This window comes from Varanus komodoensis, unplaced genomic scaffold (genome assembly GCF_004798865.1).
Source record: "Varanus komodoensis strain SLA01 unplaced genomic scaffold, ASM479886v1 scaffold21, whole genome shotgun sequence".
NCBI lineage: Eukaryota > Metazoa > Chordata > Lepidosauria > Squamata > Varanidae > Varanus > Varanus komodoensis.
Window position 1 is genome coordinate 9520948 of NW_025335589.1, and position 13384 is coordinate 9534331.

The 13384-nt window shown below is 39.4% G+C and overlaps 1 protein-coding gene across 4 annotated transcripts in view; it reads left to right on the top strand.

The window, feature by feature from the left end:
* The window catches only part of TMEM131L (transmembrane 131 like), an 82147-nt gene that overhangs the window by 5372 nt on the left and 63391 nt on the right, over positions 1 to 13384 (top strand). For all 4 annotated transcript variants that reach the window (XM_044430627.1, XM_044430625.1, XM_044430628.1 and 1 more), the window contains exon 3: positions 3918 to 3961. In XM_044430627.1, coding sequence (XP_044286562.1) covers positions 3918 to 3961 — 44 coding nt within the window. The remainder of the gene's footprint in view (positions 1 to 3917; positions 3962 to 13384) is intronic.

A 13384-nucleotide genomic window follows, 5' to 3' on the forward strand; every position in this document is an offset into this window, starting at 1 on the left:
AGAGCCAACTTTACTAAGCTTTGCCTAACTGGTCAATAGGAGATGTTCCTAGCTTGCCACAGGCAATTGTGTGAGTGACCTTTTTGCAAACCTGTATTTAGGCTACTTATAACAGTGGTAAACATAAGTCCTTGTTTTCCTTAGTAATACTGTCAGAAATTTTACATTTATTTTCAGTTAAATTCCTGAGAGTACACTTTTATGAAGAAGTTTTATTAGTTTGTCCTAGCCCATTCAATGAATGGGTTGTAGGTAGCCTTTCAGGGAAATAAGGATATTTTTATGGGGCTAGCTTTATTTGATGTATCTTGCCTCAGCTAGAAACTCTCCTAATACAGAAGAACCTGAGTTTTAATGTGCTTTAAACAAGCACATGCAATTTTAACCATAATTGCTGTACGAATTTAAACCATCAAACTGTATATGAAGACAACCACAAATAGCTGGTTTGTTTTGAACTTTCTTTTGTGGGGGCATTGGCTAATCTCTCTTTAAGGGGCACTGTGATTCCTCTTTTATTTGAGTGAGGTTTGTGGGCATATATTAAATAAAATGAAGTAGCTGTGAAGGTTAAGGTTTTAAAAGATGGTCTTGTTCCAGTGGTTAACATTGTAGTTAAATAACTATAGACATTTTCAAAGTATTTGGACTAAGACTGGACATGAAAGAGATTATACAGGTATAATAAATGTTTATACTAATTTTTGAAATTCTGAAGAAAAGAAAGCTACTACCTGTCCAACTGAATGCTGCCCAGAGGGTACAGAAATAGCTGATTAGAGCCCTATCTTTTATCATTAGCCTGATAAGTCTAATCCTTAAGTTGTATACAACTGCTGATGGAACCTTTCTTCATTAGTATTTGCTCATAACCTGTCATACCTTACATGTGTGACTGAGATCTTGTTGGGCAATTTGTACTATTTGAATGATTTTTACTTTAGAGGTTGGACTACACATTGCTAAATAAATAATTGAACCAATGCTATTGGTGACAATTTGGGAGATTGAAAATAAACCCAAATGAGGTATCTGGAACATAATCTTGATCACCATTATAGAATTACAGGCTTAAAAGCTGTCTGGTTTTATTTAGTCTTCATACTCTAAACCACATTCATATTATATTAAAACCCCGGTACAGCCTATTATTTGCTATTTATTTAACTTTACGTATGACTTACATACAGGTTCCAACAATCATATTTAAATTGGTTTTAGTTACTATAACAATAAAAATAATACAAGGCACAGTAGGATGGAACAACATGTTATTTAATTGCAGTTAATTAGGCTTTCCTTTCCAGAATTAAAGACCAGGAGTTTAAAATTTCTTATATTTACCTATTGTCAAAGGATCCAAGTGAGGAAGCCTAACATGTTCTATATAGGAAATAAAAAAAATGAGAGTTACTGCTCACTAGACTTGTATACAAGAATACATTTATTCTTGTTAGCATGTTTTAAGTATATTTTTCTCCCATCTCCCCCCCCACCCATGCTTGTGCACACAGATAATAAACTTGTGCTACAAAGCTACAGCTATTCTAGCCTCAAGGAATTGCATACAATTTGACTATGTGAATGTGAGAAATGTGTGTGTTATATTCTGACAGCCTGAATCTGTTTAATCTTATCAGGGTTTTTCCACTGTCTAGCTAATTTGGACTAGGGTTTGCATTCAGGTTGTGAACCCTTTTCACTGTATGGAAATCTGTGTGTGCTTGTACATCCACAGAAATTTTTCAAACTTAAAACATTATTTGTACGTGTTTCTTCAATTTGTGCAATATTAATATGCATTTTCTATTGAGAAAAGCATTTTTACATACATGAGTTCTTTTTGCATGCATGTTTGTATGCCTATATTTTTACACATAGTTTTGGTAGACATTCTCCTGGAAACGCATTAGAAACCTTGAAAATCCACAGATTTACACAAAGTGCATTCCAGTCGGTGTTCATTCTGAGGAGGAGGTATGAGTGGACTACCAGTGCTTTAAAATGTGGACCCAACAATTTTGTTCTCCATTCCTAGTTTACAAAATAATACTTCTTGCTACTTTCCTGCCAAGGATTACAAGAAAAAAGCTATCACAGCATTGAACAGAACAATCAGAGAACGTTGGCAGTTTGGCAGCTTAGGAAAGAAATAAATAACCACTACCATCATCATCATTTAGAACCCTGGTCCTGAAGCATAGGCTGTCTGCAGAGACTCTTCAAAAGGGAATTGGGAATCCCAAGTATGATTTGAACATCACCACCTGGGTTCCAATATTATGAATGGGATTCACCAGAGTAATTTGCAATAACTTACTGGGCTGCTGTTACTGGGCTTTGGGGACCTTGCTTTCCCAGGGCCTAAGATTATGAATGGAATGCCACTTGTCATCTCTATGAAGCGTTGATTTCCGGGACTCTCCCAGGAGTCTCCATGCAGCTGCTGATATGTGTACATTGGCTTCTGCGTGCTTGGGTATGTGTGTTTGTGTGTTTTCCTTCCTCATGTGTTTATCCTGCATACGTGATTGTTTAGCTCTTCAGTGATATCTTCTCCACATACAAATTTATGAGCTCCCTGCTTTTGATCAAGTGATGAGAACTGACTAGTTGTAGATGGAGAATCCGATATCTTCAGACATACTTGACATCTGAAATGGTGTTATATATCAAAGGATACCAGCTTGTGCTTATAGCAAACCAGAAAGTTCTAAATGAATTTTTTTTAATCTCAAGAAATCTGCTGAATACACACTTGCAAATACTTGCATTGATCTGGGTTTAGTTGCAAGGGAAATGGTATTGGCTATACCGAGGATAGTGGCTGGTGCAAATTGATCTCCACCAATGTGTCCCTTTGCCCCATTCTCACATAACTGCTTTAAAATTGGATGCACTCTTGCAGCTTGCTTCTGCATCCAAAGACATGTCTGGGTGGGCAGTGGGGAGGATGCAGATAGAAGAACCAGAAATGCAGGTGCTTGGCTCATGGGCTGCATCATCGCGCTATTGTCATTTTCTATGAGATAGATGCGTATCTGGGATTCTAAATTATTCTTCTGTATATGGACTGTTAGAGTAAAATTGATGTGGGTGCATTTATGTCATTGTGAAGTGAACTTGTGCTGATATACTTACTTTGGATGTTAACTAGGGGTTCACTTTTGGATAAGAACACACAGTTAATGCTCTTGGTTAACAATGAGCAATATCCAACTAGATGTGTGTTAACCTGCCTCTTAAGGTAGCTCAGTGTTAGCTAGTTTCACAAAAGATAAGCCTCGGAAGCCAGTACCTACGAGCTCACATCCTGTGGGCATATTCTGTGGAAACAGCCAAGGTGTATAAAAGGATGGGCATGGCTCAGTATTTCAAAGCCCCATATCTGAGAGGAAGTTGTACCAAACCCCGCTTGCTTTGAAACCTTTCCTGTTTCTTTAATGCATGTCTATAGCTTGTGGGGCTTTCTGAAGAGTGTACTTGGAAGTGCACGTGGAAATAATATGGCTTAGCTATCTATGCTGCCTTTTTGAAATGTCACGAGTGATTTCACTGAATAATGATGTATGCTTGCTTTGACATTTTCCCTTTTTTACTTTTATAGGTGTTACTTGGGTAGATGCATTTATATAATTTAATATATATTAGACTGTTTTTATTAAGCCAGTAAACTTGATCAACTGCTATTTCCAAAGCTATTGTACTTATTAGAACAAATCATTAGATGTTATTTGTAGTGTTTTTCTTATAGCTCACTGGCCTGCAAAGTGCAGGGGTTAGATTAAGATGTATTGTAATACTGGAGACCCAGTCAATAAAAGTGACATTGAATTGCTCTGATAGTGGGATTGCTGACATACAGATGTATTTTGGAAACTTGCTGACAGGTTTAATGGATTTTCTTTGTTCACTAGGCTGAAACAGAAGAGGATGTGGAGGAACATGCACAAGAGCAAAGGTAAGCAGAGTCAAAGATCAAGACTGTAAGCTAATTTGCACTCTTACACATAGGAACAGAGAAGGAAATTACTTTGAATAATTTACTGTATATTGCATTTTACTAGAGAAATGTAAAATTAACAGTTCATATATTTTGCGTATCATGGTTTGTGAACATTTTATTTGACCTTCTTATTCTGATTGTTTTTGAGAGAAATATTGTTTAAAGATGTCAAACTATTGATATCTGCATGGTATTCCACTTATTTTGCATGTTATTAAACATACAGCTTAGGGCCACTGCTGTGTCCTCCCGATACTGTCAGGGGAGCCATAGAATCATTAGAAATCTTAGCACCAAGGTCTTGTGCCCTTTCTGCTTGGATGAGCCCCCATCCCCTCTCTGCTGACACAGAAAGAACTGTGCTGGGGGAGGGAAGGAGGCTGGGTCATCCTCATTGGCATTCCCACCTCCTTCCTTCCCTGGTGTTTTGCCCAGGCAGCTTAAAATGGCCATCCAGACAAAATTCACAGGGCAAGGTCCAGTGGCAATAGAGGAAGCCGCTGCTGTTCTTCATTCCATGCACTGCAGGCAGATAAACTTTTGAGCTTGGTTGAGGGTGGGGGCATTGAATTGCGCTGCGTAGTTGGGTTTAGGGTTCTATGCTGTGCCAGTGTGGCTTATATCTAGAAGAACCAACATAAACGAAGCCATTCTTAATGCAATTAAAATTAACAGTAAAACTGACTTGCCATCTTGCCATTGGTTACCATTTAAACTCAACATTTTCTCACTTGCTTCCCCATGTCTGGAGATGCCTCCTGGAACATCTGTGTGCCATCTCTCTTGCTTCATTCATTTCCCTCCTCGAAAAATTCCTTTTCTCTAAAGCCCTCAGGGCAATTCCATAGTTCCAGTGCCCTTCTGTAGTTCACTCCATAATGAAGTCTAAGCATGTGAAACTGAAACCTTTGCTTATTGCTTCCCTGTTTTCCATGGCTTCCCCTTCTGCTATTCTTAGCTGTTTGGGGCAGAAATCTGTCCTCTTATGTTCTGTAAAGCATCATGCACATTGATGGCCCTATATAAATCATAAGTAAGACATTAATTTCTCTTGCAATATTGTACAATTTTATTTTTACCCCAAAATGTTAAGGTACCTGGGCCGATATGAGTTTTTTTCCTTTTTAGAGTTCCATGCAAACAGATATTTGAATCAGGTGAAAGTAAATGTTTACAATGCCAACGTAAGTAGGAGCAAATTACTTCTGCCCCTTCCCTTGCCAGCAGGAGATTAATTCCTTGAGCAGATGGTAGTTGTATTACTCCTTGTATATCAGCCAGGGAGAGGGAGGATTTTGTCAGTGGAGGTTGTTGCTATGCCTGTTGGTATATTAAGTTCTCTGAATGTAGCCTTCCTAAAGTAGGATCCACTTGACATAGCACTAGCCATTTTCATGCTTCCAGGTACAAGAATAAAGGTCTCATGTGGTGCTTGCATCCTCTCTCAATAGCTTGTCTGTTCAGGAACAAAACCATGAATGGTTTTTGGCATGTTAGCAGCTCAACTGTAATAATTTATCTCATTAAGTAACTGCAGAATATGAAAAAAACAATCCATGTGGATATTGCTGCAGTGTAGTGTAAATAGTGCCATCCTTGAAGATGATTTGTTTTTAAAAAGTAAACATTTAGATTATTTGCTGGGGCTGGAAACATTGAACTTAGCTTGCCAGTTTAAAATTCACACTGGCTGCTGGTCCATTTTGGATGGAGTTAAAGGTGTAGGTTTTACCATAACCCAAAGCATTTAGTGTTTAAAAGCTAGCTTAATAACTTCCTTCACCCATTTAAAACCACCCGAGTAGTAAGATATGTCTTTCTACCTTTTGGTAAACTTCAGTGACCTTGTTTGGTTGTGGCACTGCCAGCTCTGGACTGTTCTAACCCAGGGACTGCTGGTGTGTCTTTGTGCAAGAAAGGCAACCACCATATGCATACATGAGTCTTTGGAAGAAGGTTATTGGTGTCGTATCTGGTGTCTTCCGTCTATCAGTCAATCAGCACTAATCAGAAGGAAGCACAGGACAGGGTGCTTTAACTTGGAGTCCTGCATTGAGTGGGGGTTAGAACCAATGACCTTATTTCCCTCTTCAGCTCTACTATGATTGTGTGGCAAAGTTTCCACTAGGTGGTAGATTGCCCCTGGAGGTTTCACCTTATTTAACAGAGCCTTTTGCAACCAGCTGTCATGCAGATGCATTGAAATTGCAGCTTCCTTCATCCCTAGCCACTCATTTTTTGGAAGTAGTGTGGTCACAGAAGTGCAGGACTTCTGGGAGACAGTTGCTGGTTACTGCCAAGAATTTCTTCACATTAGGCCACAGAAAACTTCCAAAGTTATGCTTTTTAGGCGTTCTGAACTCATGACCTTGGATTCTTGCATAAAGATGTTCTTTAAGAAATTGTATATAGTGACAAGGTCACGTACAGCATATAACCGGAAGTCTCCAAAGCCAAACAGTGGCAGATTGATGAAAGTTGGAGACCACAATTTTATACAAACTTACTAAGTGCATCAAATATGTTACCCTAATTTCAAAAAAGAATAAAGTACCAAGTCTCCATTTATTTGTTGTGTGGAACCTTTCAAACTGTGAACCTCTTCTTAATAGACTTCTCCTTAGCCTTTTTTACTTTGGCTCTCCCACAAACATATCTGTGATGTACTAAGGATTATAAACAGTGAGTTTATTTCCTTAACGAACTGTTATTGTTATGCATGTTCCTGGGTCATTTCCCCCTATTTTTGATTTTATTTCCATGAAGCACATTCCTATTCATCTAGGTCTTAATTATTTCAGTCTTGGGTGGCCTACCTCTGCATGCAAGCCAAGTTTTTTTTACTGATGATATTAGCTATACATTGGTTGTTGTTGTTGGATAAAAAGTGCAAAGCAGCTACAGACTAATAGTGAAAGTTAAATGCACAGCAGTTTCTAAAGCATTGATAAAATATACTGCAGTTTAAAAAAACAGATTTACTATGTAGCCAAAGCATGAGAGTCATATCTAATGCAGTATTCTTTTAGAAGCCTGAGCTAATTTTAGAAATAACCAGTGATGCGCAGAGAACTGACTTCCTCTGCCTGCATGTACGTACCTCAGAATATCTATTTAAAGTTATTTAAAGTGATGTGTATGCAGATAAGCTGGTGATAAGTCTCTTTCCTTTATGCCAGTTGTCTTTGTTAACTTAGAACTAAATATGTAGCAGTAGTTGTTCATCATGCTAGAATGTCTGGGATAAGCAAACATTTATCAGAACTCTTTGTAGCATTATAGGCAGGTCAAAATTGTAAAGGCCAAAAGGAAGGGTTGGCTCATGAGTCTCTAACGGTGCTTAGTTTGTGGGGAAAGGATGACACTTTACTTAGGTCAGGATAGAAAGTCTAGTAAGTTAGAAATTACGTGAATTCATTACTCAAATCTACTTTCTTCAAAGGTATTTTTGGAAAGTAGATATTGCATGAAACTGGATTAAAATATTTATTACATTTGAATAGTTGCTATTAGCTGCTAGAGACTTCCCTTTGTTCTGGTAGGATTTCCCCTCAGTTTGCTTGGGCAATGGTGTGGAGCAACAATGTCAATTGTAGTAAAACTTAGAACACCACATGGGTCTTTTCACTTACAAAGGCAGACTTTGCTTGAGAAAAAAGGAAGGGGTTGGCCATTCTGTAATAGCCACTAATAACTTTTATGCAAAATGATGGAAGAGCAGAACTGATCTTGGTAAGCTCTACTGTGCATGTGTGTTAAGGGGTAGAGTTAAAACTTCCTCTGAACTTCTGCAAATTGAAATTGTAACAAACCTATTTATGTTCCAAAAATTACCACTGATCGCTATCACAGTATATCAGCCTTCCCCAACTTGGTGCTATCCAGCTCCTGTCAGTACTAGCCAGCATGGCCAGTGATGAGAAATGCCAAAAGTTGTTGTCCAGTTATCTGGAGGGCACCAAGTTGGGGGAGGTGCAGAATTTATCTTGGAAATGACATTTTCAGAGATCTCTGTAGGCACTTGTAGAAATACTGATCCCTGAAAAATGGCCATGTTCCATTTCATGTGAAAAAATTCCATTTTTTTGGATGTTTTCTGTATCTTTGCTGCATTTTGAAGCTTCATAGCCTTGCTGCTTGCCTTAAATTTACTTATATTCTCTGGACTGATATCTATTACCTTGCTTGATTTGTGTGGCAGCACTTTAGTTAATCAGATTTATAAGCACTAGACTGAAAGGAGCTTCACTTGCTTAACTGTACCTCTCTTCAGAAGACTGGATAAATTCTTAATAGTTGTAAGCAGTCACAACGTATTAGGAAGTTATGAGCTTCATGGAAAATGGAATGGAAATAAGATCTTGGAACACTTTAGGTGGAGATGAAAACTCTTACATCAGGTTTCACCAGCCTAGTGTCCTTGACATGTTTTGAACTGCGGGTCCCATCAGCCTCACTATCATGACCAATGGTCAAATGTGCTGGGAATGATAGCAAGAAACATCTGGAGAGTATCACTTTGGGGAAGGCTCTCTTGCATAGTTTTATAAGTGTGCATATTCCTAAGGCTAAGCTCCACCCTCAAGCAGTGCACACCAATATCCAATGCAAGATCTGGAACTGAATATATGGTTTATTTGATTAACTTGTTAGAGAATGAGGGAATTCACTTTACTAGCTGCACTGAGATCTAAATTAATGTAATAGATCAGAGCAGCAACAATAATGCTTGTAGAAAGTTCCCGTACAGTATTACAGTTTGCCCTAAATTTAGTTGCATTCTCAGATGGATACAAACTATTATCTTGCTTAGATAATAGCTGTTCCTAGCTGCTTAAATGGAAGCCTTCCGAAGAAATGAGCAGCTTCTCCCTCTATCAGCCCCTAGACTGGTGATGGAAAACCTTTTAGAGACCGAGTGCCCAAACTGCAACCCAAAACCCACTTATTTATCGCAAAGTGCCAACACTACAATAAACCTGAAAACTGAGGGTTTAGTTTAGAAAAAACACCTCACAGTCAGTCCAAGCAAATATATGTATACTCGGCTCACAAATGCCTTGGTTCATGACAAAATCGGGTCGCAAACAAAAATTTCATGAAAATTTTGACTTGGTTCGCGAACTCTGCATTGGGTGGCGACCAAGATCACAGCTGCCCCCTGCCCCCGCCGGGGGGAGATGGCCACGATCGTGCTGGGGGTGGGGGAGAGATGGCCAAGATTGGGCGCCTCTCTCCCTCCCCCTCCCTGCCAGAGTGCCAGGATGACAGGCGCCTGCAGGGATGACAGGTGTGATCTTGGTCGTGCTGGACGGGCGGGGAGATGGCCGCGCTTGTGCTTGGGGTGAGGAGATGGCCATGATCTTTGTTGTTCTTTGTCACTTTGCGTCACAGTTTTCTTATTTAAAAAATGGTTACAGAACAGACTAACCTTACTTACATTGAATCTTATGGGGAAATTTAACTTGGCTCACGACCAATTTGGGTCATGACCAGAGTCCTGGAACGGATTATGTTCATCAGCCAAGGTACCACTGAGTTTGTGTGTGTGTGTGTGTGTCCCCTTGGGAGTGCACTGACCGGCGATGGAAAAGCTCAGACGAGTGGCGGCTAATAAGTTGTGACTTGTGACGTCATTGCCTGGCACTGCTACTCCTGTCTGAGCATGCGCATGGCCCCTATGTGCGCTGTTATCCGATGCTTGGCTGCTGGGGCGATACTGGGGTGACTTGGCTTGAGTGCTGATGCAGAGAACTGTGCGTGCCCACTTTGGCACACATGCCATAGGTTTGCCACCACTGCCCTGCCCCTACTCTGATGCACACCCCTAACCCTAGTAGAGGGCAGAAGATCCACTGAAAATAATGTGATTCTGAAAAAGCCTTTCTTGAGTAGCTTTTTCTGCACTGCTCAACATTTCTGCCCATTCTAAACACATTCCAACCTTCAAAATCATGCCAGGACACCTCATTTTTCTAACCCTAACCCTACCCTCGTGCACACCCCTAACCCTAATAGAGGGCAGAAGATCCACTGAAAATAATGTGATTCTGAAAAAGCCTTTCTTGAGTAGCTTTTTCTGCACAGCTCATCTTTTCTGCCCATTCTAAGCACATTCCAACCATCAAAATCATGCCAGGACACCTCATTTTTCTAACCCTAACCCAGTGATGTGAACGTTTTAGACACTAAAATTTAGAGACTGAGTGCCCAAACTACAACCCAAAAACCACTTATTTATTGCAAAGTGCCAACACTGTAATAAAACCTGAAAACTGAGGTTTTAGTTTAGAAAAAACAACTCACAGCCAGTCCAAGCAGATATATATAGATATATCCTTGGCAGTGCACTGACCAGCTATGCAAAAGCTCAGACGAGTGGCGGCTAATGAGTTGCGGCTCGTGATGTCATTGCCTGGTACCACTGCTGCTTTCTGAGCATGCGCATGGCCCCTATGTGTGCTTTTATCCAATGCTCGGCTGCTGGGGCGATGCTGGGGCGAATTGGCTCGTGTGCCGACAGAGAGGGCTCTGTGTGCCCGCTGCGGCACGGGTGCCATAGGTTTGCCACCACTGCCCTATACAAACATGTCTCTCATTTGCCTCCCTCCCCCCAAACCATGGCCTGACGCTTTGTATGTCACAAATATGTGACAGCAAGGTGAAAGTTACTAATAAATTATCTACATTTTTTGTTACACAAGCGCAAACTGCCAACTAAGGAGCTATTTATGGCTGGTTTTAATATAAAACTTGCTTCAACTGCCCTTTCGGGCAGAACTTGAAGAAGATGCCTAAACAGGTTTTCAGCTTTTTGCTCCATGTGGGAGATCACAGCAGGTTATGGCTTTATAACCACAAAAGGGAGGCAGCTGGGAGTTTCAGGCAAACTATCCAGAAAGTGCTTCAGTGAATGTAGGATTTATGTATCACGGTTTGTGGCTTCATGTGGACAGATTTGATTCTCATTCTTAGTATTTCAGAGAAATGTCTGCTAAATAATCATGTTGATTGCCGTGGATGATTATATTCCAAAGAAACATATATCTCAAGCATTAGTGGATAATTACTAGTGTATGTGTGTGTGTAAAGTTAAGTAGAATAACATGATGCCATCAATCTTGTTCCTGATATCTGTGAATATGTGCTTTTTATTTCTTGGTTTGTGACAGTTCCTCTTGGTAGCTTAGCCTTTTCCTTGATATGTTGTTCCAGCACCTTGTCAATATTGTTCACCAATTGACTGTCCCTTTAACTAACCAACCTGTTGTGAAATGAAAAGGAATTTTTAAAGGTTGCCATAATGGAATTGGTACAACTTGGGCATGGGCAAGGTACAGGTTCCTCCCGTAGAAAACCAATTTATTTGAACAGTTACACAGCCACACAGCTTTGCACTGTGCCTAGCATTGCCAGGGATGCTTGGAGTTGACTTTTTGCATATGGCCAGTTTTCACTAACATCCAATGTGAAGTATCTTTATGTTTATATTCAACCTCACAAAAGTAAATATAGAAAGTTGCATTCATAGGGTTATTGCCTGCTGGGTTGCATCTATGTTTTTCTGTGTCCCATTTGGGTCCCTTAGAACTGTTTTGAAACTACAGTCTAGAAGCTTTGAAGCTTTTAGTAATACTGTCTTAGTAATATTGCAGATTGCAGTACAAGCAGAAATAACACAAGTTTTGGTCACTACGTAATATTGCTGTAGATGCAGTGCTGTTACTTTGAATGATTCTTACACAAAATACACTCTTGTGAACCACAGATATAATATGGTATATCAAGAAGCTCCAGTAACATGAAAACTCCAATATTAAAACCAGAATTAGGGCTATGTTTGTACTGCTGTCAGATTTTGTAATATTTTGCACAGAACATTGCAGTTTCCAGCTTTTTTACTGAAAAACAGTCACAAGATATTTTAGTTTAAAAACCCCCTAAAACTTTGTGGAGAATAAAATTGATGCATAACATAGTTTGGCATTCTTTATTCTTGTACTGATTAGAATCAGTGTTCTTGTATATTATACTGAAAACTCTAGTGGAACATCTGTTCATTTGCAATCCTAAATGTTTTAGGAGGGTTTTTCCAGAGTTCTTAGACCAAAATATAATCATTTTTTAAAATTGGGCTGTATCTGAAAATACTTCCATAGGCCTGAAAAAATTCCAGTATGTGTCTAAGGTATATTTTGAAAATATCTCAGTAGATTTTTTTCTATCAGAATTAGGGGAAGAAATTGTTTACATTTGGTAATGCAGATGAAAATTAATATGTGTATATATGTAGTACTGTATATTTCTAGAACTTTATGGATATTAACTCTTCAATCTTTGTATGAAAACTGCTAGAGAGTAAACCCTATTGGACACAGTTGGATTTGCTACTGATTAAGCATGTATTGGATTCCACAGTTAATTTATCAGTCAATGAAGACAATAAAAACAAGTTTAACAAATAAACAGAGCAGCATTCAAATTGCAAGGCATCCTTTCTACAAAATATTTTAATTAGTTGCAGTCTTCCCTGATGCACAATAATATTTTCTAGCTTAGAGAGAGACAATTACAGTGTTTCCAGTGGCCTTGATCAACAGTTAATGTAAAGCAGGGCCAGCTCTTAAGAGCTGAAGAGCAAAGCAAATAACAGCTTTGCTTACTGGGAAACTGAAGTAGAGAAAAGTGGTGATTTCTGGGGTTATGCACTAATGACAAGAATCAGTTTGCATGGCACGTTAAAAAGTAGGTTGCTTGATCATGGGCATGACTTGCTCCAAAATAGAATCTTCAGATATCAGAGTCTTCTGAGGGTATGAATATCAGACAGGTGGGGGCAAGGGAGTTGGTGGGTGCAAGTTTGGTTGAGAAGGGATTTACTTCTCTGTATGTTGTCTTTATTTTTCTTCAGTGCCTTTTCCCTTCTCTCTGCATATCCGCTGCCTTCATCAACCAGCTGTACTTGCAGCTGGCTTCTCTCTCATAGTCCCCCTTCCACAGAAGAAATGAGAGAGGAAAAGACCAAATCTTTTGTTTGTTCCCTGGAGATGGATTCAGGTGTGGGGAACTTAGTGCATGTGGGGGAGAAGAGAGTTTTGAAGATGATCGGTAAGAAGCATGGGGTGGGTGGAGATCTGTCAAAATGTAAGAATAAAGAACATCAGATCTTAAGTTTATAGACAGTGACAGTTGCTTTGTCTGGAAAGTCATGGAAAGGTAGCCAAGTGTCAGAATAATCAGCCTCCCCCATCTGGAACTCTTGTCATTTCAGAAATGCTACCTTCCTGTTGCAATTTCTACTCTTAGGTATTTCCCTGTTTGTTTCTGTATTTGTTTAATGGAATGTTATCTCCGAAACAATGTTTAAGAGAAATGTCT